We start from the raw sequence: 24,451 nt of genomic DNA on the forward strand, positions 1-24,451 counted from the left end.
CCGTTCCATGGCCTCCCTTCCCTGACTGTGCACGCCTGCGGGGGTGGTGGTCACTGACATGCAAAGTGTGGACTTAGTGTAGGGACCCATGTGTATCAGATACCTGCACGCGGTACATGGGGCAGTGTGGCTTGATCAATTCACATACAGAATTCTGATGTTTTTTATGCAGCCAAGGGGTACTAGTATCAGCCATAGGTGTGATGTGCAGCACTCTTTTTCTTCCCTGAACCGTAACTGCCATAGATTGACTGCCACATAATGACTCTATATACACACTATATACAGACCAATAGTACAGCCATAGAGTGACAGCCACATAATATTGGTCTGTATACAGTGTATATAGAGTCGTTCATTATACAGTGGTCAGTCTATAGCGGTAATATTGGTCTGTATATAGTGTATATAGAGTCAGGGGCGGAACTACCGCAGTAGCAGCCGTAGCCGCTGCTACGGGGCCCGGCACATCAGGGGGCCCGGCCAGGCTGTGATGTTCCCTGTTAGCTGTTCAGGACCTTTGTCCTGACACCAGCTAACCGGGAGAATAGTGTGTAGTGAAGCCGGGCCCCCCACCTATACCGAACTTCAAACTTCCTGGCTCCTGGCTCCTACTATGCTGCTGATACTGTGAGAAGAGCGAGGACTTCCTCCAGCGCTGGTGCTGCGTCCTCACACCCCTACAGCAGGTGTATGTAGGTAGGTCTCCTCTGCAGTGCAACAACATACCCTCCGTGGGCCCCAGAGCTCGGCTATGCCCCTGCACAGATCCCCGCTGCTCTGCTGGTTACATTGTACCTAGCTGACACACAGTGATCCGTCCTGAGGCCCCATTCACACGTCCGTGTCAGTTTTTACTGTCAGGAAATCCTGATCAGGAGACCTCAAATGTCATCAGGATAGTATCAGGATTTCCTGACAGTAATCCGTTTTTACAATCAGGAAACCATCAGGAAAAACCTTCAGGATTTCCTGACGAGATGGTCTAGTATGCCAACATAAATCACAGGTACCCACACAGCCCCTAGTGTACCTGGATGGCCACAGGCTGCAGAACTACAACTCCCATCATGGCCTGCCAGCAGAGCCATGATGGGAGTTGTACTTCTGCAACATGGATGGCCACAGGCTGCAGAACTACAACTCCCATCATGGCCTGTCAGCAGAGCCATGATGGGAGTTGTACTTCTGCAACCTGGATGGCCACAGGCTGCAGAACTACAACTCCCATCATGGCCTGCCAGCAGAGCCATGATGGGAGTTGTACTTCTGCAACCTGGATGGCCACAGGCTGCAGAACTACAACTCCCATCATGGCCTGGCAACTCCATCAGAGCATGGTGGGAGTAGTAGTCCTAAAGGGGTAATCTCACCTGTCCTGGATCCTGCTCTGTCCGGGCAGCGAGGTTGAGGTCCGGGCAGAGTGCAGTGCAGAGATCCGGGCGGAGCGGAGCGGGCGAGCGGGCGGTCGGCCCCGTGGTGAGGTCCTGGCTCTCTACCATTCCGGAATCACGGGCACTTTCCTGATATACATCAGGAAAATGCCCGTGATTCCGGCGCTCCCATAGACTTCTATGGGGGCGTCCGTGCCGGATTTCCGGACGAAAATAGGACAGGATCTAAAAAATCCGTTCCTATTTTCCGGAACGGACACCCTTCCGGAAAAATCCGGAAGGGTGTCCGTGTCCGATGTTAGCCTATGAGTCCGGAAATCCGTCCGGATTTCCTGATAGGAAATCCGGACAGATTTTCCGGACGTGTGAAGGGGGCCTAACAGTGAGGAGTCTTCTTCCTCCCAGGACCCGGCCTCCTCTTCTCTCAGGGATCAGACAGCTCGGGGGATGGGAGAGACCAGCAGGGGTGAGTACCCCGGCTACGGAGCTCTGTGCAGCCTCATCAGCATTACCTCTTTCCTGAGATCTGTGACTAGAGCTGCAGTGTTGTGTCGGGACAGACAGGAGGGGAAGGAAACACACACAGGTCCTGGCTGTATATACCCCCCTGTCCTGGCTGTATATACCCCCCTGTCCTGTCCTGGCTGTATATACCCCCCTGTCCTGGCTGTATATACCCCCCTGTCCTGTCCTGGCTGTATATACCCCCCTGTCCTGGCTGTATATACCCCCCTGTCCTGGCTGTATATACCCCCCTGTCCTGGCTGTATATACCCCCTTTCCTGTCCTGGCTGTATATACCCCCTCTCCTGTCCTGGCTGTATATACCCCCTCTCCCTGTCCTGGCAGTATATACCCCCTCTCCTGTCCTGGCTGTATATACCCCCCTGTCCTGGCTGTATATACCCCCTTTCCTGTCCTGGCTGTATATACCCCCTCTCCTGTCCTGGCTGTATATACCCCCTCTCCCTGTCCTGGCAGTATATACCCCCTCTCCTGTCCTGGCTGTATATATCATCCCCCTGTCCTGTCCTGGCTGTATATAACATCCCCCCCCCATCCTGGCTGTATATATCATCCCCCCCTGTCTTGGCTGTATATACCCCCCTGTCCTGGCTGTATATATCACCCCCCCTGTCCTGGCTGTATATATCATCCCCCCTGTCCTGGCTGTATATATCACCCCCCCCCCCCCCCGTCCTGGCTGTATACAACGCGCACACACACTGCTGTCCTGGCTGGATGTAAGTATATAAGTAATATATTATATTAATATTATTGGCGTGTTTGGAGGGGGGGGGGGCATTCAAAAGTTCGCTATGGGGCCCAGCCATTTCTAGTTACGCCACTGTATAGAGTCATTATGCGGTGGTCACTCTATGGCGGTAATATTGGTCTGTATATAGAGTCATTATGGGGCGGTCACTTTATGGTGGTAATATTGGTCTGTATATAGAGTCATTATGGGGCGGTCACTTTATGGTGATAATATTGGCCTATATATAGTAAAGTTTTCTTCAATAACGGTATGGAGGTAATATTTGGTCCTGACTATAGTGATTTTTTTATTTTATTTTTTTAAAGCAATTCATATAAATAGTTCTTCTTCTACACCACTAGCGGCAGTCCCGGCATGTAGGGGCAGTCCCGGCATGTAGGGGCAGTCCCAGCATGTAGGGGCAGTCCCGACATGTAGGGGCAGTCCCGGCATGTAGCGGCAGTCCCGACATGTAGGGGCAGTCTCGGCATGTAGCGGCAGTCCCGACATGTAGGGGCAGTCCCGGCATGTAGGGGCAGTCCCGGCATGTAGGGGCAGTCCCAGCATGTAGGGGCAGTCCCGACATGTAGGGGCAGTCCCGGCATGTAGGGGCAGTCCCAGCATGTAGGGGCAGTCCCGGCATGTAGCGGCAGTCCCAGAATGTAGGGGCAGTCCCAGCATATAGCGGCATTCCTGGCATATAGCGGCAGTCCCGGCATGTAACCTTCTGAACTGAGTAAGGGCCCTAATACATGGAGCGAAAATTGTCCGAATCAGGACGCTATCGCTCTGTGAGGACACTGGGGAACATGATCAGGTAGTATCAGTGGCGGATTAAATGTACCCTGGGCCCCGGGCTGTCCACCCAACCTGGGCCCCCACCCCCACCCCCGGTCAGCCCGCCCACATTATACTCCGCTACTGACCCCCCCAACCCCCCCGCTGTCCCCAATAAACACTGCCTGCCTCCCCTCCCTGCTGGCTCCAATAAACATAATGTTTGGTCCCTTGCTGCTCCCAGTAAGCATTGTCCACCCCACCTCCACTGCCCCAATAAACATACTGCCACCTGGTTTCAGGAGAGGAGGGAGCTGATCTTATAGGGGAGGTCGCAGGGTCACAGCAGCACAGAGGATTTCAGGAGTGGAGGGTGCTGATCTTATAGGGGAGGTCACAGCAGCACAGAGGATGTCAGGAGAGGAGGGTGCTAATCCTATAGGAGAGGTCCCAGCAGCACAGAGGATGTCAGGAGAGGAGGGTGCTGATCTATAGGAGAGGTCCGAGCAGCACAGAGGATGTCAGGAGAGGAGGGCCCTGATCTAATAGGGGAGGGTCACAACAGCACAAAGGATGTCAGGAGAGGAGGGGGCTGATCTTATAGGGGAGGTCGCAGGGTCACCGCAGCACAGAGGATTTCAGGAGTGGAGGGTGATGATCTTATAGGGGAGGTCACAGCAGCACAGAGGATGTCAGGAGAGGAGGGTGCTAATCCTATAGGAGAGGTCCCAGCAGCACAGAGGATGTCAGGAGAGGAGGATGCTGATCTATAGTAGAGGTCCGAGCAGCACAGAGGATGTCAGGAGAGGAGGGCCCTGATCTAATAGGGGAGGGTCACAGCAGCACAGAGGATGAGAGGAGGGGGCTGATCTTATAGGGGAGGTTGCAGCGTCCCAGCAGTACAGAGGATGTCAGGAGAGCAGGGCGCTGATCTTATTGGGGAGGTCACAGCAGCACAGAGGATGTCAGGAGAGGAGGGTGCTGATCTTATAGGGGAGGTCGCAGAGTCCCAGCAGCACAGAGGATGTCAGGAGAGGAGGGTGCTGATCTTAAAGGGGAGGTCACAGCAGCACAGAGGATGTCAGGAGAGGAGGGTGCTAATCCTATAGGAGATGGTCCCCCTCTTCCCCCCTTATAGATGGTCCCCCTCTTCCCCCCTTATAGATGGTCACCCTCTTTCCTCCTTATAGATGGTACCCCTCTTCCCCCTTATAGATGGTCCCCCTCTACCCCCCCTTATACCCTTATAGATGGTCCCCCTCTTCCCCCCCTTCCCCCCCCTTTCTTATAGATGGTCCCCCTCTTTCCCCCTCCTTCCCCCTCCTTTCTTATAGATGGTCCCCCTCTTCCCCCCCCTCTTATAGATGGTCCCCCTCTTCCCCCCCCCTCTTATAGATGGTCCCCCTCTTCCCCCCCCCTCTTATAGATGGTCCCCCTCTCCCGCCCCCCTCTTATAGATGGTCCCCCTCTCCCCCCCCTTATAGATGCCCCCCCCCCTCTTCCCCCCCCCCCTCCCTGCAGGCAGATTTAAAAAAACAAAAAAACAAAAAAAAACTCACCTTACAACCCGTTCCCCTGTCGATCCTCTCCTGTCCTGCAGGCTCCGTCTGTTCTCCGGCTGTTGCGCAGCTGCCGGAGGTGTCCCGTCCTGTCCCCCGGCAGCGCGCGCATCACAGAGCTCCCCGTGTGCCGGAAGTCACAGCCACAAGCGCACGGGGAGCTCTGTGATGCGCGCGCTGCCGGGGGATAGGACGGGACACCTCCGGCAGCTGCATAACAGCCGGGGGACAGTAAGAGCAGGATTCTTGTGACCGCAAGCAAAACAATGCTTGCGGTCACAAGAGCCTGCAGTGATGAGGGGGGGGGGGGGCCGGGTCGCAGCGGCATTATAATGTGGGCGGCGTGGCATGGGCCCCCCGGAGCCTCGGGCCCCGGGCGGCCGCCCAAACCGCCCACATTATAATCCGCCATTGGGTAGTATATATCACAGACAAGGCCTGAGGACATCGGGGAACGTAATATATGTTTTTATTGTTTTCTATATACAGCAAGCATTGCACACACATCACTAATGATATACTGTATATACACACATAGGGGGAGATTTATCAAACATGGTGTAAAGTGAAACTGGCTCAGTTGCCCCTAGCAACCAATCAAATTCCACCTTTCATTACTCAGATTCTAAGTAGGTGGAATCTGATTGGTTACTAGGGGCAACTGAGCCAATTCTTCTTTACACCAGTTTGATAAATCTCCTCCATAGCTTTTGCTGCATCATAAAAGAGCCATAGAGTAGGCTCTCTAAGCGAGCTCCATTTTACCAGATTGGAATCACTTCTGCGGAATGTCAGGCCGTGTAATACGGCCTTAAAAGTGGCCGTACACTTCCAACAACTGCTGGCTGAACAATCCTTCAGCTGACAATTATCTCTCCCTTCCGGTCCCGTCCTCCCTATACACAGAAATTTGGCACATCTAAGTGTTCCTGTGTTCTCTATGAGAGGGGAAAGCCATAGCCATACAGATCTGATGGCGGCTTATCTCTCTGAGAACAAAGAGGTTGGGAGTTGATTTTCCATCAAGCTCGACCCCCTATGTCCACTGATATCATCTGTCAGAGGACTGTCCAGAGAGCCCCATACACCTTACACTGATGGCCGTACCCACCAGGAGCAACAGGTACCACCAACAAAAGAGTAAAATGTATGGGGACCTTAAATTGTTGCTAAAATATTTCAGAATTTTGGGCCCCACCCTCAACTTTGCCCAGGGCCACATCTAGTCTAAAAACGGCCCTGGTTGGCGGGATTCTTTTGCTATGTGTGAACATAGCCTAAATGTACAAATCTATATGAACATTTGAACAAAAAGATGTTCATAAAGGTTCAGATGTTTATATGGCGTTTTAGTATGTGACGGCTGTGCACAAGCCCGTCATTATATAGATATATTGGAGGAGATTTATCAAACATGGTGTTAAGTGAAACTGGCTCAGTTGCCCCTATCAACCAATCAGATTCCACCTTTCATTTTCCAGAGAGTCTGTGAGGAATAAAAGGTGGAATCTGATTGGTTGCTAGGGGCAACTGAGCCAGTTTCACTTTACACCATGTTTGATAAATCTCCCCCATTGTAGCTATGCATATCTATTTTTCTCTGGAGCTAAATGTACAATCCTACAATCCTAATACCAGTCAGGGAATAATCTATACAATAGAAAGATTCTGGATATATGTATAGACATAGATTTACTTTTTTGTGCCATTTTACTGCTTTTGCTTGGAAAAGTAGGTTCTTTTGTTTAGGATATAAAATTATTATTATTATTATTATTATTATTATTATTATTATTATTATTATTTTGACATACAGTATTTTGTGCCTGCTTTTATGGCAGTATTAACATGACCACTATATTGCATTTTCTGAGCACCAGTCTATAGTGATTGGAGAATCCCATTAATAAAATAATTTTAGTAAAATGTTTATACTTCCCCATGAAATAACAATTCTGGGTCATCATTTTTTATAGCTCTGTGATGGGTCAGCACTACAGTAAGTCGGCAGTGTATAAAAAAGCGTAAGAGGGGCCATATTGTGATGCACTACACCCTGCATGGAGGATCTTGAACCACACTTCCAGATTACATTAATAATTTTGGATTACATGAGATTCATGCACAGACTCTTTTTCTTTTTAATAAAAACATCAAAAATTCTATGAGCCAATAATTGGCCTATGTAAAAGAGCCACAGATCAGCTGAGAAGCGAGCAAACGCCCTCTCATCGGCTGGTTCGATCTTTTGTGCAGTGGTAAATTTTATCGCTATTTCTTTGTCCCATCTCTTTGTCTAAACTGGCAGGTGACAACTACCTCTGCTCCATCTATAAAACAGGTGTCAAACAGCAGGCCTGTAGCTGTTAGAAAAAGTTAAAGTGTCGCTGCGGTTATTTATTTTTTATTTTTTTTGCAGTAATCAATAGTCCAGGCGATTTCAAGAAATGTTGCCATTGGGTAATTAGCCGAAAAATGAATTTTTATTGTGAAAAAGCATTTTGAAGCTCTCCCCCCTGTCTTCATTGTTCTCCTATGGCGAGAGAAAGTAGAAGCACCAAAACAGGACAACAAAGAGTTAATTTACATTCACATCATGGGCTCTCTCTTCTGCAGTCACCACTGACCTCTGAATAGCACTCTGAATAGCTCCCCTGCTGTGTAATCCTTTGTTCTCGGCTCTCAGCTGCCCTCTAATCTCGCTCCTTCCCGCTCCCCCCTCCCCTCTCCATAGCTCAGACAAGATTCGATGAAAAAACAGTCGAGATTTCCTGATTCTGAGCAGTGGATGACAGAAAGGAGAAGAGGGGGGGACCTGGGGAAAGTCTTTTTAAATGCAGATAATGGCATATTTGCCTAATAAACCCAATTACAAAGTTTCTTAAAATCGCCTGGACTATTGATTTCTGCAAAAAAAATTTTTAGTGACAGTGACTCTTTAAAGTTTTGGCTGTCCAGGTATAATGGGAATTGTTGTTTTATAACGACTGGCGGGCCGCAAGTTTGACACCCCTGATCTTAGGTACACTCATAGTAAATTGTAAAAGTATAAAAACCAAATTTTTTTTCCTGCATCTATATTTCCCTTTACCCCATGTAGCAAAATACATTATACAAAAATACAAAATAAAATAAATTATTGTAGAGGATAAGGCAAAAAACACGGACACCATTTGTTCTGTCCATTTGTATCCATCTTGTAGCAGGAATAAGACTCTGAAATGTTCGTTTGCAGGCATCAGTCTCAGCAACGGTGAAAGATGGAAACTCACCCGAACTTTTACTGTGAAGACGCTGAAGAGCTTCGGGTTTGGAAAGAAAAGTATTGAATGGAAAATTCAAACAGAAGCGCAATGCATTGTGGATGAATTTAGGAAATCTAACAGTAAGACATGTAACATAAGTGATAACTGTAACTTGATAGTAAATTGCTGCCGCATCCCTTTGTTTTCAGAGAGCTCCTTTTCCCCATAGAGAACACAAGAAGACTCAGCCGTGCTGAACATTACAGTGTATGGGGGAAACGGGAGAGATATCTGTCGGCTAACAGTTATTGAAGAAATATGGTGACCTTTATTAGATGCTGGAGGAAGTATATTGAACTGACAGAAGATGGTGTGGTGATTGTCAATGTTTATCTGTATAGTGAATTGCTGCTCTCTGTGGTTGTACATTAAAGCAGAAGTACAGCGAATTCTAAAACCCGGCAGCAGACCGGGGCAGGGGGGGGAATTTATTACAAGTACTAACTTAACTCTCACAGTGAGCAGCAGGACCAGACGCTGAACCCCGGACAGAAGGCATTTTAACTCTAGTTGTGATGATGTCAGGACAGGAAAGGCCTGTCCTGGCTGATGGACTGACCACTCAGCCAATCAGTAAAGGGCACTCCAGTCACTGATTGGAGTCCGGGTCTAGATGTGCCACCTCTGGAGATCGCAAGCCTGGCAGGGGTCCTACGGCTGGTCCTGCCGTTCACTGTGGGCACGGGGAGAGGTAAGTTAGGAGAATCTGAAGTGAGTCGTCCCCCCCTCAATGTGATTGCGGAGGAGCAATCCCCTCCTCTGGTTCGGGCCAGGGTCTGCCCCGCAATGACGCTGATCCCGGCTCGGCATTCTATCGCTTTCGGTTGCAGCAGCCGAGAGCAATAGAACACTGATCTCCTCGATCTATGCAGAATTACTATACAGCATAGATCTCAATAAGAGATCAGTGTAGTGATACTAGAAGTCCCCCAGGGGGAATAACCCTAACCCCAGGCAGAATAACCCTAACCTCAGGAGGACTTATGTGTGTAAAAAAAAAACATTTTTGTTAATAAAAAAATCCCCTCCCCTATTAAAAATTTAAATCACCCCTTTTCCCCGTGTTATAAAATAAATAAATAAACATATTTGGTATCGCCGCGTGCGTAATAGCACAAACTATTAATTTATTTAATAACTGATCTTGCACAGTAAATAGCGTAAGCGTTTAAAAATTCTAAAGTGCAAAATTGCACATTTTTGGTCGCTTCAAATCCAGAAAATCAAAATAAAAAGCGATCAAAAAGTTGCATATGTGCAATCAAGGTACCAATAGAAAGTACAGATCATGGTGCAAAAAATGACATCTCACACAGCCCCATAGACCAAAGGATAAAAGCGCTATAAGCCTGGGAATGGAGCGATTTTAACCCCTTAAGGACAGAGCCTGAAATAGCCTTAATGACAGAGACAAATTTTATGAATATGACCAGTGTCACTTTAGTCATTAATAACTTCGGGATGCTTTTACCTATCCGGCTGATTCTGAGATTGTTTTCTCGTGACATATTGTACTTTACATTTCTGGTAAATTGGAGTCGATAATCATAACAAATCTTTATGAAAAAAACCCAAATAATGTGAAAAAATGTGAAAAACTGCATTTTTCCAACTTTGAAACTTTTTTGCGTATACAGAAAGTGGTTATACCACATAAATTATATATTAAATAGCATTAGCAACATGTCTACTTTATGTTGGCGGCATTTATTAAACGATCTTTAATTTTTTTTAGACAATAGGAAGCTTAAAACATTAGCAGCAAATTTCCAAATTTTCAGTAAAATTTCAAAATCAGATATTTTTAGGGACCTGTTCAGGTTTAAAGTGTATTTGAGGGGCCTGTATGTTAGAAAGCCCCACAAAGCACCCCATTTCAGAAACTGCACCCCCCACACTCTGCAAAAGCATATCCATAAAGTCTTTTAACCCTTTAGGGGAGTCACAGAAATAAAAGCTAAGTGTGTAAGAAATTTGAAAATTTTAATTTTCTGTGCAGAGATTTTATTGTAATCCAATATTTTTCATAATTATAAACCTATTACCAGAGAACTGCACCCAAATAATTATTGCCCCGTTTCTGCAGTTTATAGAAATACCCCATATGTGGCCCTATTGCGCTATTTGACGCAACCACAAGCCTCAGATACAAAGGAGCGCCTAGTGAATTTCAACGCCTCCGTTATATTTGGTCATTTCTGACTGTACCACTTCAGGTTGGCAGAGGCTCTGGGGTGCCAAAACCTAAAAAACACCCCTAAAGGGACACCATTTAGAAAACTACACCCCTCAAGGAATGTAACAAGGGGTGCGGTGAGCATTTGGACCCCACAGGTGCTTCACAGATTTTCCGAACAATATGGCGTGAAAAAAGAAAAAAATATTTTTTACACTAAAACGTTCTAGCCTTCAATTTTTCATTTTCTTAAAGGGATAAGAGGAAAAAAAAGACACAAAATGTGTAGCGCAGTTTCTCCCGAGTACGGAAATACCCCACATGTGGCGATAAAGTGCCAAGGGGGCGCAGGACGAGCCTCCAAAGGGAAGGAGCGCCAATTGGCTTTTGGAAGCTGAATTTCACTGGAAAGGATTTCAAGGGCCATGTCGCATTTACAGAGCCCTCGTGCTGCCAAGACACTGGAAACCCCCCACAAGTGACCCCATTCTGGAAACTACACCCCTCAAGGAATCTAACAAGGGGCACAGTGAGCATATGGACCCCACTGGTGACGGGCACAAATGTGGAACAATGTGACGTAAAAGTAAAAAATTTCATTTTTTCACTTTCATGGCACAAATGTGCCCGTCATCAAGGGGTCCATATCCTCACTGCACCCCTTGTTAGATTCCTTGAGGGGTGCAGTTTCCAGAATGGGGTCACTTGTGGGGGGTTTCCAGTGTTTTGGCAGCACGAGGGCTCTGTAAATGCGACATGGCGTTCATCATCCATTCTAGCCAAATCCAACCTCCAAAATCCAAATGGCGCTCCTTCCCTTTGGAGGCTTGCCCTGCGCCCACATGGCGCTTTATCTCCACATGTGGGGTATTTACGGACTCGGGGGAAATTGCTCTACACATATTGTGTGTTTTTTTCTCTTTTAACCCCTTGTGAAAATGATAAATTCAAGGCTAAACCAACATTATAGTGTAAAAAATGTAATATTTCATTTTCACGCCACATTGTTCCACATTTGTGCCCGTCACCAGTGGGGTCCATATGCTCACTACACCCCTTGTTACATTCCTTGAGGGGTGTAGTTTCCATAATGGGGTCACTTGTGGGGGGGTTCAACTGTCTTGGCAACACAGAGGCCTTTTGAATGCAACATGGCCCCTTAAAATCCATTCCATCCAAATCCAGCCTTCAAAAACGAAATGGCGCTCCTTCCCTTCGGAGGCTTGCCCTGCACCCGAATGGCGCTTTATGTACACAAGTGGGGTATTTCCGTACTCAGGGGAAATTGCTCTACACATTTAGTGTTTTTTTTTTATCTTTTAGCCCCTTGTGAAAATGAAAAAATCATGACAAGATTAATGATTTAGAGTAAAAATTTTACAAAAATTACACTAAATGTTGGTCTAGCCTTGATTTTTTCCATTTCCACAAGGGGTTAAAAAAGAAAATTAACACAAAACGTGTAGGGTAGTTTCCCCTGATTACGAAAATACCCCATATGTGGGCATAATGTGCCATATGGGCACAGGGCAAGTCACCAAAGGGACAGAGCGCCATTTAGAGGCTGGAATGGAGGATGGAGGCCATGTCGCAATTATAAAGCTCCTGTGCTGCCAGGTCAGTAGATACCCCCGACAAGTTACCCCATTCTGGAAACTACACCCCATAAGGAATCTAACAAGGGGTGCAGTGAGCATATGGACCCCACTGGTGACAGGCACTTACGTAGAACATGTGCCGAGAAAATAAAAAATACCATTTTTTTCATTTTCACGTCCCAAATGTGGCCGTCACTTGGGGGCCATATCCCCGCTGCCCCCCTTGTTAGATTCCTTATCGGGTGTAGTTTCCAGAATGGGGTCACTTGTGGGGGGTTTCTACTGTCCTGGCCGCACAGAGGCTTTGTAATTGCATCATGGCATCCTCTAATGGGAATGGCGGCCATACCTATTTAGCTGGGGAAAAGGGACAATTCTAATTTATTTGGGGGTATGAGGCCAATTATTAGTTTATAAGGTTGGAAATGACAGGTGTCCATCAAATTCAACCTGTGTTGATCCAGAGGAAGGCAAAAAAACCCTCGTGAGGCAGACGACAGTAGCCTCATCAATGGGAAAAATTCCTTCCCGACTCCATAATGGCGATCAGAATAATCCCCGGACCAACGTGACCCCTGAAATAGGAATAAGGGACAGAATTTAGATAATGTAGAACCGCAGTGACGTGTGGTGCGCCTTGGAGCGATCCAGTATGCAGAGGCCGGGGGGATCAGGACAGGTGTCACACTGGAAATGGTGTCCTTCCTGATCCCCCTGTTACGCCACACTCTGCACTTCTTCTGGGGTCTCCTGTTCTCCAGTGTGGGGGACGTCACCTGGAAAATGTTGTCCTGGTGCGATACGGGGTCCTTCATATCCAGAAGCGCTGGGTCCGCTATATGGCTACTAATTATTAGGGCTTTATTACGGCTTCTGATATGTTCGGATCGTGCCGCAAGCTACAGTAGCTCGGGCAGCGAGGGACCGGAAGAGGGGGCGCTGGTATATAAGTTATCCCCGTACAGGTGGTGGTGACCTTTATCCAGCAGTGGGAAGATCAGTTCCCGGACGATCTTCCCACTAACTCCGAGGATGGGGGGGGAGGGGGCATCTGGGGGCTGGATTCGGGTGTTCCTTCCTACATACACTCTAAGGGTACATGCACACTGCGGAATCGCGACAGATAACCCTTCGTGCATTCCGCATTTGGCACCCGCCGGCGGACTGATGCAGGCGCACGTCTCCGTCCGTGTCATAGACTCCATTCTATGCACGGGCGGATTCCGCTCTCCGTCCAACGTGTTCATTCTTTGGATGGACGACGGAATCCGCCCGTGCATAACATGGAGTCTATGACACGGATGGAGACGCGCGCCTCCATCAGTCCGCCGGCGGGTGCCAGCTGCGGAATGCACAAAGGGTTATCCTTCGCCATTCCGCAGTGTGCATGTACCCTAAATCTGTAAGTGTACCCAGAGGTACTCTCACAGAGTTTGTAGAATTTCACACCATACCGTCATCTCTTATTGGGACGGTACTGGCGGAAAAGACGTGTCTGGGGGGCAGCGTACGCTACGCTACCCCCAGACACGTCACTGGATGATGAGGATGAATGGAGGAAAGAACGATCCCCCCCATTCATCCTCACTGGCTGTTTCGGTGTCGGAGCCAATAATAACGTATCCCTCTGACACCGAAAACACCCTGGGGGCCATCTTTATATGGGGACTAGTATATGGGGTATGTAGTGGTGTAGTGTCAAACTTTATTCAATGTAGTGTGGTGTAATGTAGTGTTTTTTACGTGTTTTTTTTACAGTAAGTATAAAAAAAATCTACGCCAACAAAGGAGTTGCTGATAAATGCCGCACTTATGTGCAGCACTTATAAGCAGACCGTGGCAGTAGAATATAGAAAAAAAACACCCTACGCCAAAAAGGAGGAGTTGCTGATTAGCAGCGCACTTTCGTGCGATGCTAATCAACACTCAGCGGCGATAGGGTGCAGAAAATAGAAAAAAAAAAATTGGGGAAAAAAAAAAACACTTTTTCTATATTCTGAATATCCCTGTAGCTGCTGATAAGTGTATTACACATATCAGCCGCTAGGGGGCAGCAGAGCGCAAAATCCGGAAAATGACGAGGCTGGAGCCGAAAATAGCCGAAAGAAGACGACGAGGACCGCCGGAAAGACCCGAAGACCGAACGGAATGACGGAGGACGCCGCGAACCCGGAAGCCGCCGATCAGGAGCCCGGGACAGGTGAGTTCACGGCGTTCACGGCGATCGGGCCGGTGGCACGGCGATCAACATTACTTTTTACAGTAATGGCGGTCGGTGCCGTCCTCGGACAGCACCGACCGCCATTTTTTTCCGGGTCATCGGGTCACCGATGACCCGGAAAGGTTCCGATCGCCGCTATTGGCTGATCTGAATTGATCAGCCTATAGCGGCGATCGTAAGCACGGGGGGTGTTAACCACCCCCCGTGCCGAGAAGCTATGATGGCCTGCTATGATTTATAGCAGGCCATCTTCCCCGACCGCTGTGTGTGAACACGCAGCGATCGGGGAAACATCGGGCGTAAATTTACGCCCTGATGCGCTAAGTACCAGGGCGTAAGTTTACGCCCGATGTCGTTAAGGGGTTAAGGAACCTTTTTTTTAAAAAAAAAAGGTTTTAATTTTTTTTAGAAGCCATGAAATAAAAGTTATGCAAGTTACATATCGTTGTAATCATAACAACTTGAGGAACATATATGACAAGTCAGTTTTAGCCTAGGGCAAATGGTGTAAACACAAAACCTCCCCAAATTAAAAAAAAACAAAAACGCTTTTTTTCCCCCCCAATTTCACCACACATTAAAAATTTTTCTGCTTTCGCAGTGAACTTTATGCAGAAATTGAGCCCGTCATTACAAAGTACAATTAGTGACACAAAAAATAAGGGCTCATGTGGGTCTCTAGGTGAAAAAATGCAAGTGCTATGGCCTTTTGAGCACAAGTAGGAAAGAACGAAAGCGCAAATATGGAAATTGGCTCCGTCCTTAAGGGGTTAAGGCCTACCCCATCAATCCACATTTCTGCAGAGTAATCTTTGAGAAAGACATAGAAGGAAGAAAGATAAAAATAAAATCAGTTGATTTAGTAAAATGTCCATTTCCATTCCAGGTCAACCCTTTGACCCTCACAAGAATCTCATGGACGCCTTTTCAAATGTTCTCTGTTCTGTCATATTTGGAGACCGGTTCGAGTACAAGGATGAGAGGTTTATTAAGTTCCTTGGCATTGCAGAAGAATCTTTTCACATTGCAAGTTCCTCCTGGGGACAGGTAAATAAGATGCCTCCATACTGGTGTCATGTCCGGGGGATAGCACGCGTGTAGTTACAGTAATAAGGAATGCAGTGTCTCCAGAGAGAGTCCATCATAGGATTTCACCACTCCATAACAATGAGAATGAGGGCAATCATTACTATACAAAACATAGATCCTTATAATGAGATGTGGATGCCCAAAAGATAGTCCAACACCGCCAGATACAATCCAGAAGAGATTTGCCATAAATAATAATGTCCCCAAAACATTTTTGGTTACAATCTGAAGATGGTGGTTCTTGACGAAATTCTAAATGAGTGACTGTAATCTATCTCAAATCAATTGCCATCTCTATGTTTTATATGGCATTACAGCTGCACAGCATTCTTCCCACCATTATGAACCACGTCCCAGGACCTCACCAAAGAATGATCAGCATCTCAGAAGAATTAGCTGAATTTATACATGAGAGGGTGAAGGCCAGCCAGGAGAACCTGGATCCCAGCTCACCCAGGCATTTCATTGACAGCTTCCTCATCAAGATGGAAGAGGTACTGTACATATTCATAGGTTTCAGCAGCTTTAAACTGGTGTTCGAAAGGTTTTCTGAAAATACATAGCAGCAATCTTGCTTACAACAGTATCTTATACAACTGTATAGGGAAAGGATTGGAGACAAAGGGCAGAGGGCAAACATGCTTTGCTGTTACTATGGTCCAGTCATCTATATAAATAGGACAGGGCCCTCATTCCTCATGTATGGTTTATAATAACATGTGTATCTCTGTAATGTCTGTTTTTTGTCTATGTATGTACCCCCAGAATTGTAAAGTGCTGCAAAATCTGTTGGCATTATATAAATAAGAAATATTATTATTATTATTATTATTATTATTATTATTATTATTTCTAATTCAGCTAAATAGTAATATACTGCAATACTATGGGGGAGATTTATCAAACAAGGTGTAAAGTGAAATTGGCTCAGTTGCCCCTAGCAACCAATCAGATTCCACCTTTCATTTTCCAAAGATTCTGTGAGGAATGAAAGGTGGAATCTGATTGGTTGCTAGGGGCAACTGAGCCAATTCTACTTTGCACCAGTTTGATAAATCACACCCTATATGCATAAACCCACTGTTCTTGCAAATTTATATGCCATAAGTAAATAACAAATCTAACCTGACCCTCAGCAGGAAGGGGTATGCTCAGGATGTAGGTAAGTCTCTTTTAGTTGCCCATATACAGTACATTAGATAAAAAGTGGCCAAAGCCACCAATACAGGTGATAATATACCGTAATGTCAATTGGGGCCACTTACCTTTTCCCAAAGCCATGAAACATAGAGTGATCAGTCCATGTTGACTTTTACCGTACCAGGCCCTGCTTTCTGATAGAAGATAAGCCAGCAGCAAATACCTAATATTTTCTTATTAAACATGCATATGGGGATGTTGGAAAAGGGAACTATTGTGCATAACCCTATCTTTCTTAAAATGAGCAGAACAAAAGGGTAGCAGCAGACTCTGTGGTGTGTTCACTGCACTACATGGCCCAGCATTGTCTATATAAATATAACCATGCACAGTACTGCAGTTCAACTACCCTCACCCCTATTCAAGTGACAGCTCTCATCTGCAATACCAGACACAGCCCCAATTATTTTACCATCTTTAGCTTCAATATACTAATCGAGGGGATCCTGTCGGTGAGATTTTCACCACAGTGATGGCTTGTTCTAAGGATAGACCGTCAATGTAACATCCTGGAAAACCTGGGGTTGCCACTTTCTTCCAGAGACAGCACCACTCTTGTCTTCTCTTTGGGTGGGGCTCTATAACTCAGTTCCAGTGAAGTGAATGGAGCTTAAATGCAATCAACACCTGAACTGAAGATAAGAGCGGTGTTGTCTCTTGAAGAAAGTGGCCATGTTTTTGTAGCACTGGATAACCCCTTTAAATATTCGGCTAATTCAGTGATTACTTTACAAATTACTAAAAGTATGATTTCTTTACAGGAGAAGAATAATCCTAATACTGATTTTAATTTAAGAAATCTCTTAGTAACAACTCACAACCTGTTTGTAGCTGGAATAGAGACAGTGAGCACCACCCTGCGGCATGGTCTGCTTATCTTACTAAGGTATCCTGAAGTCCAAGGTAAGGAGTAACTTCTATGCATGTACTGTCACTTTCTATCATATACAGTATGGGGTCCTATTAGACTAAGCAATTTTTAACTATTAACAATCGCAAACGAGATTTTTTTATTGTTACCTGAAATTGTTCACCATATTAGTCTAGGTTCACACTGCGTTTTCAGCAAACGTTTAACGGATCCGTTTTTTTTACGGACAAAAAAATAGTGTCAGCAACGTTTTTGTGTCTGTAAAAAAAAAAAAAAAAACGGATCTGTTTTGATCCGTTTTTTTTATAATGGAAGTCAATGGAAAAACGATCAAAACTGATGCACACAAATGCATCCGTTTTTTGCAAAAACTGATAAAAAGAAGGATTGCAAAAGTGTGAACCCAGCCTTACACAGAACGATAGACATTAGTTATGATCATTACAACAATCGTTACTATGATCGTTTACTCCGTCTGCGGAAGTACAGCAAACGAATGTGGAGTTAAACCAAACGATTAGCGAACGATTACCAATGATTTTAGGGTCAGATCTAAATCAACGATCAATGACAAACGAACAATTTTTCGATCGTTGCCTGCAATTACACAGAAGGATTATTGTTTAACTTTTAATGATATAATGATTTTCCGCACGATAATCGTCCCGTGTAATAGGGCCCTAAGTTTCACCGTCTACAAATATGCAAAATAGAGAAATGCCCAATGATGAGTATAATCTACTGTGCTTTTGTTTTTTTGGGTGCTAATTTAGATGTGGTTTTTTAACTTGGCTTTACTATAAACTTCCATTGATTTCAACGGGAGCTCAAAGTAGGACTTCACAGAAGAAGGGATGTGTCACTTTCTTTTTTATCATGAAAAATATGTGACATGGTTCTTGAAAAATTTAGGGTTGGTAGACAGTAAAACCACATGATTTACTATCTCATACAATTAGAGATGAGCGAACCGGGTTCGGGTTCGAGTCGATCCGAACCCGAACGTTCGGCATTTGATTAGCGGTGGCTGCTGAACTTGGATAAAGCTCTAAGGTTGTCTGGAAAACATGGATACAGCCAATGACTATATCCATGATTTCCACATAACCTTAGGGCTTTATCCAAGTTCAGCAGCCACCGCTAATGCCGAACGTTCGGGTTCGGATCGACTCGAGCATGCTCCAGGTTCGCTCCTCTCTACATACAATATTCAGTTTGACCATTACATCAGTTGAGTTAGACCTCTAAGGAAAACTAGCATTTACAAAAACCTCTAGCAACAAGTAGAGGTTTTGGTTGGTGGTGGAGACCCCCAACGTATCACTAAAATATGCAGGCAGAAGTGACTGACTGAGCTTTTGTTTCCCCTTGGTACTAGCCAGCCCTCCCGAGAGAGAAGCTTGCATGTATGGTTATATAGAAAGTCTATGATACCTCCAAGGAGAGCAGAACAGAACCAAATGGGCACAAAGCTCAGCTAAACTCTTCTTCTCAATCCTTTTATGATCTTTGTGGGACCTAGCAACCAAACCTCACAGACCAAGACTTCTGATGTGTTAAAAATCACACATGAATTAGATCAGCAGATTATCACTCCATGTAATAAAGAGAATGATCAGCCGATGGCCACAATTATTCGCTGTGTCTTTTGGCCCTGCCTAAAATTCCTCAGCCATCGACCGCCCATTGCTCCGTATAATAGCGCAGTGCAGCTGCTGGCTGATGACTGTGTACAAAATAATAGAATTTATAAATACCTCTCCATGGTCCCAGGTGTTTTTCTTTCTTCTACCTACTCCAAGTCGCCAATGTCTTCGAAGTCTTCGAAGTGACAGGCCGCTCAGCCAATAACTGGCCACAGCACTGTCCTGTCTTGCCATTGATTAGCTGAGCGGCCTGTCACTTCAGAGGCCGGCTGTGAAGTTCCAGCAGTTACGCACAATGAGTAATGTAGCTTATGAGGGTACAGAAGTAAGAGGGGGTAAATTTAAGAAGAAACCAGTGTTATAAGCTGCACATGGTAGGTGATAGTTTCAAATTATACCTGAGGTCAAGATAGGGGGATACTTTACAATGTATCTATCCTTTCAGCTAAAATCCACAAGGAGATTGATCAAGAGATTGGAAGAGAACGGACCCCGAATTTTGAAGACAGGATGAGAATGCATTATACTCAGGCTGTTATTAGTGAGATCCAGCGGTTCGGTGATGTTCTTCCTCTTAATCTACCTCATATGGCGACAAGAGATGTTCAGTTTAGAGGATATCATATCCCCAAGGTATGTCTGTGTGTTTATGTATGATATCCACAAGGTATGTATGTGTATGTACAGTATGTGTGATATTCCCAAGGTATGTATGTATGTATGTATGAATGATATCCCCAAGTTATGTTTGTTTGTGTATATATGTATGATTGTAACAATCTGTGCGTGTTTATCACCCGAACAGGAGAGATCTTTACTGATTGTAAACAATGATATTTCTTACTGAGTGACAGTAAGCAGAGATTTTAAAAACTTTAATAAAATTATACAGAAGACATAAAGCTAAAGTTGTACCAGTTGCAATCTGGTGACACAATCCCTTTAGAGCATTCAATAAAACTATTGATTTCAATCTAAGTAAAAGAACATTTACTGTATAGTTGCTCCTGTGATGGCAGCTGATCCATGAGGAAAACTTTAATTTACATTGTACTTCATTGATATTTGTTTCTACTTGGTATCAGACTATGTTCACACTAAGTAAAAAAAAAAACAAAAAAAAGAGAGAAACGATGTCTGCTTTTTCTTTTCAAAATAACGTCCCTTATTATCACATTTTAACCCTTTCACGACCTGGGGTCATTGATGCCTCAGTGCCTAGGTCGTTTTAGGCTATCAGCTAATGGAATCATAATGATCCCATAAGCTGATGTCCCGGTGTCTGCCCCCTCTCCTCTTTCCCCTGCCGCTGTGACAATCTTGTGAAAGTGGCAGGGGAGAGAGAGGAGGGGCAGAGCGCCCAGCCTTCCCTCCCTATTTCCCCCCGCCGACCTCCGTAGCCTGAGGCTTCCGGTTTCCATGACTACCATCTGGGCTCTGCGATCACTTGGCAGAGCCCTGATGGACAGCGGACAGAGAATTCTCCCTCTGTAGAGGGAGAATTCTCTGTTAAAAGCCCTATAGATTCTGTGGTCGGATCTCTGGCTATCACTGATAGCCAGGACGCGCCGCCGATGACACAGGCGCAGCTTCTGCACCTGTGTCATCCTGCAGCGTTAATTAACGCTGGGGGGGTGCAAACTTTCCCCAGCAACCAATTACAGCTCAGCTTCCAGCTCTGGTAAAATGAAAGAGGAGCTGTGATTGGTTGCTGTGCCCAGTTTGCACCAGTCTAAATTTTACACCCTTTGATAAATCTCCCCCATAGTGTATTAAATAACGGATGTTGTTTGCGTGTTAGTCAAAGTAATGTTACTGATGTTATTTTTTACACACATTTTTTTTTCACCGTCCTTTCACCGTCTTTACTATTAAATTCAATGGACTTTTCAATTAAAGACACACCCAAAGGGCGATCAGTCTACTTGAACTAGAATAATGTACCAACAGCCGTCCCTTTAATGATGGGCGTCCAAAACGCGAAATGACTCCTGCCATTTTGAACTCAAAATTACTGAAGTCATTTTAAAAAATAAAAAACGGAAAGAAAAAACATTATGTGAACATGGCCTTACAGTGTTTCAATGTTTACACTTCAAATTATCCAATAGTTTTTATTGTGGGATGAATATATATATTTTTTTATAAACATAGTAACATTATTATTATTATTATTATTATTATTATTATTATTATTATTTTCATAATTATTATTAATAGCACTCCATTGTTGTTAAGGGCACGGACATTTACCCTCTACTCTGCACCGTACATCGTGACCCTAAACGCTTTTCTTCTCCATGGAAGTTTAATCCGAACCATTTCTTAGATGTCAATGGCAAATTCATGAAGAACGATGCACTGATGGCTTTCTCAGCAGGTAGGGCCTGGAATATTTGCGAGGCAGACGACCTGGAGAGTAGAAGTAATTAGGCCTTAGACTTTCCGTAGACTAACACTTTGTAACAAATACAATATACTGTATGTGTCAGCCTGCACTCCAGGCTCTTTACATCAGATATAATTGATAGAACTAGATACAATTGTAGTAGGTCAGTATAGTTTTTAGTGGCTGGATGTACACTATACAGTATACAGTAATCATAACCACTAATGGCAAGCAGAAATCCTGACATCTTACTCAAAAGGTTTAGTCACTTACTAAACATTATTACCCTTTCTGACTTATTCAGAAAGGGTTCATTCTTAGACCTACGGTGCCTTTTACCATCCTTTTCACTTTCTACCAGCCTAACCCTCCAGGATTTCAATTTTGGTTTTAATTGGGCCTACTAAACAGACCCCACAAGCTAGGTCCCACTTGCAGGCCTAACTATTCAGGCCACTTCATTGGTCTGCAGGGCAATCAATGAACTAATAACTTGACCGGAAAAAAAAGAAACCCCAAAAGTCCTCTAGCTCTGTGAACAACCGTGAAGAAACCGACACGTTTTAGGCTACACTAGCCCTTATTCATGATACAAATTCATATTCAGTGCATAATAAGCTGATTTCAGCTCCACAATCTCATTTCATATAGAGGAACAACAAGACCCAGTCGCCAAACATGCCATGACCACCAAGATTAGGGACCCTCTTATTTATTTATTACTGAAACTATAGTTCTTGAATACGCCATGGCTTGCCAAAAACCGATGACTTATTCTGGACTTTTTCCAGTAGTCCTAGAAGACCACAAACTATTCACACGCTGCCGATGCACGTATACTGAATTTTCTGTCCTTTATAATTTCTCCTTTTAGGAAAGAGAATCTGCCCGGGAGAGAGTCTGGCTCGCATGGAAATTTTCATCTTTCTCACCACCATCCTGCAGAACTTTAAACTGACTTCACCGACTGAATTCACGGACTCCGATGTTGCTCCTAAACTGGCAGGATTCTTAAATGCCCCCATCGACTATGAGCTGTCATTTGTACCTCGCTAGATCTTATGTACTTTGGTCTCCCCATGTGGTTTGTAGTAAAGTTTGGTGGCTTTCCATATGATATTCAGTTATTCAACATTTCACTCCCTTCTTGTCCAGACTCCCAAACCAATTTTTAGTTTGCTCTGTTCTGACTTCATTATATATACTATAGGTCATTATTCAAGATGGGACCATTATATATTACTACAAGGACATTATATCTGCCTGCCCCTGGCTACCCTTGTCAGTGTCACTGTTACTAATTAATGGCTATGGGGGACATATATCTGAATATAGGGGGCATTGTATCTGGCTACATAAGGACTTTGTGATACAGGGGAATTATAAATGTCTGGAACGGGGGCATTATTACATACAGGTTAGTATCATTGTTAAAGGGAACGAGTCTGGGAAGAAACTGTAGACTTTATATTGTACCTATGGTAGCAGTGTCAGCTTGGCCTTATTTAGTCGGTATTTATAACTGATCACTTCATTCGGGGTACTCTATTGCAACATCTTATCACATGGGGGTGATTGGCTTAAAAAGGTTGAGAAATACTGTACTAGATAATGGAACCTGTATTAGTACATTCCCCATATCAAGCCAATGCATGATTGTTTACACTATACAAGCAGAATAATAATATTGTAATTATACATATTTCATGTGAATAAAAAGGACCATTGTTGTGCAAAAATAGTAAAATATAAGTATTGAAATATCTCAAAATAGGCTGGTGTCAGGATTTTTCATGGCTTTTTGCAGCACCCTTTCTTAATTTTTTTTTTAATGAAAAATAGCAAAAGTAGAACAAAAATATGCTTTATTAAGTAAATATAAACTGAATGGACTTTCAGGCTTTATTGTAAGGGCATCTTATAGCGCCTGTCCATTTAGTTTATATTTATACAGCATATTTTTGCTAATTATGCTATTTTTCGTTTACAAAGCAAAAGTAAAATGAAAATATACTATAAATATAAAAATATACGATTTAATTCATAAATTTATCTGCAATTAGTAATTACTTTAAAAGGGAATTGCTGGTAACTTTATGAATGAAAATGTATCATTTTGTAGCTATCCTCTCTTAAGCTGTTCTAAATGATAGAGTACTCTTCAAAGGTCCTGTAATCTTCAGGTATTCAATCCCAGGGATGTTGTGGCCGGTAACCAGGGGCAGATTAAATTTACCATAGGCCCCGGGCTGTTCACCAGGCCTGGAATCTCCACCCTACTGTAACTATGGTAACACTAGCTTGGTGTTCATGGTAAAGAGTAGATAATGTCATGATGCCCTGATTTATGCAAAATAGAGGTAAAAAACAGCGATTATTTGCAAATCATGGCAGAACTGTAGCCAGGGACAATACACCACCACAAGTATAAGTCTGTTTTGGTGGCCTTAGGCCCCCCACGCCCGAAAAGGACCTATTATAATCCGCTACTGCCGGTAACTATCCCCAAAAAATTACTAGCAGGTTGCAATACCATTGAATTGAACTCTAGAAATGGGGCTTTCCTGTCATTTTCTGGTATCTGCAGTAAAAGTAGTGACAATCGGGCCCTGGCAAAGAAAACTTGCTAACAATTTGATAAATGTCTAAAAACAAAAAAATCAGAGTGGGGGAGGGGAATGGCCTGTACAGGGTGGTCTACAGCACTGAACTCTGACACAGGAAGTCTCCCTCACCTTCCAAATCATAGCAGATACACTTCAGGCTGGGACTTACATCAGGGGACAGGACTGTGGGGGTAATCTCTTCATAGCTGTAACCCCTCTCTCCCCGGACAGAGTGCTGCATTTATGTGCCCACATCTGCCCTGCTCATTCCTTTATGCTCCCTGCAGTCTCTGTCCGCCCTTGTGTTTCCCATCCTCTCCATTACTGTACAGTAACTTATAATATCACATATTCTGCTGTTT

General features: G+C 44.6%; 1 protein-coding gene across 3 annotated transcripts in view; it reads left to right on the plus strand.

Annotated features, from left to right (window-relative positions):
• Nucleotides 1-23,254, plus strand: part of LOC138766093 (cytochrome P450 2G1-like) — a 101,822-nt gene extending 78,568 nt beyond the window's left edge. Inside the window, exons 3-9 of one of the 3 annotated variants that reach the window (XM_069943430.1) lie at nucleotides 8,224-8,373; nucleotides 15,175-15,335; nucleotides 15,695-15,871; nucleotides 17,339-17,480; nucleotides 19,540-19,727; nucleotides 21,315-21,474; nucleotides 22,358-23,254. In XM_069943430.1, the coding sequence (XP_069799531.1) occupies nucleotides 8,224-8,373; nucleotides 15,175-15,335; nucleotides 15,695-15,871; nucleotides 17,339-17,480; nucleotides 19,540-19,727; nucleotides 21,315-21,474; nucleotides 22,358-22,539 (1,160 nt within the window). In that variant the 3' untranslated portion in view covers nucleotides 22,540-23,254. The remainder of the gene's footprint in view (nucleotides 1-8,223; nucleotides 8,374-15,174; nucleotides 15,336-15,694; nucleotides 15,872-17,338; nucleotides 17,481-19,539; nucleotides 19,728-21,314; nucleotides 21,475-22,357) is intronic. The other 2 variants (XM_069943431.1, XM_069943432.1) reach the window with 2 other exon arrangements.
• The last annotated feature ends 1,197 nt before the right edge of the window (nucleotides 23,255-24,451 follow it).

This window comes from Dendropsophus ebraccatus, chromosome 10 (assembly GCF_027789765.1).
Source record: "Dendropsophus ebraccatus isolate aDenEbr1 chromosome 10, aDenEbr1.pat, whole genome shotgun sequence".
NCBI classification, from domain to species: domain Eukaryota; kingdom Metazoa; phylum Chordata; class Amphibia; order Anura; family Hylidae; genus Dendropsophus; species Dendropsophus ebraccatus.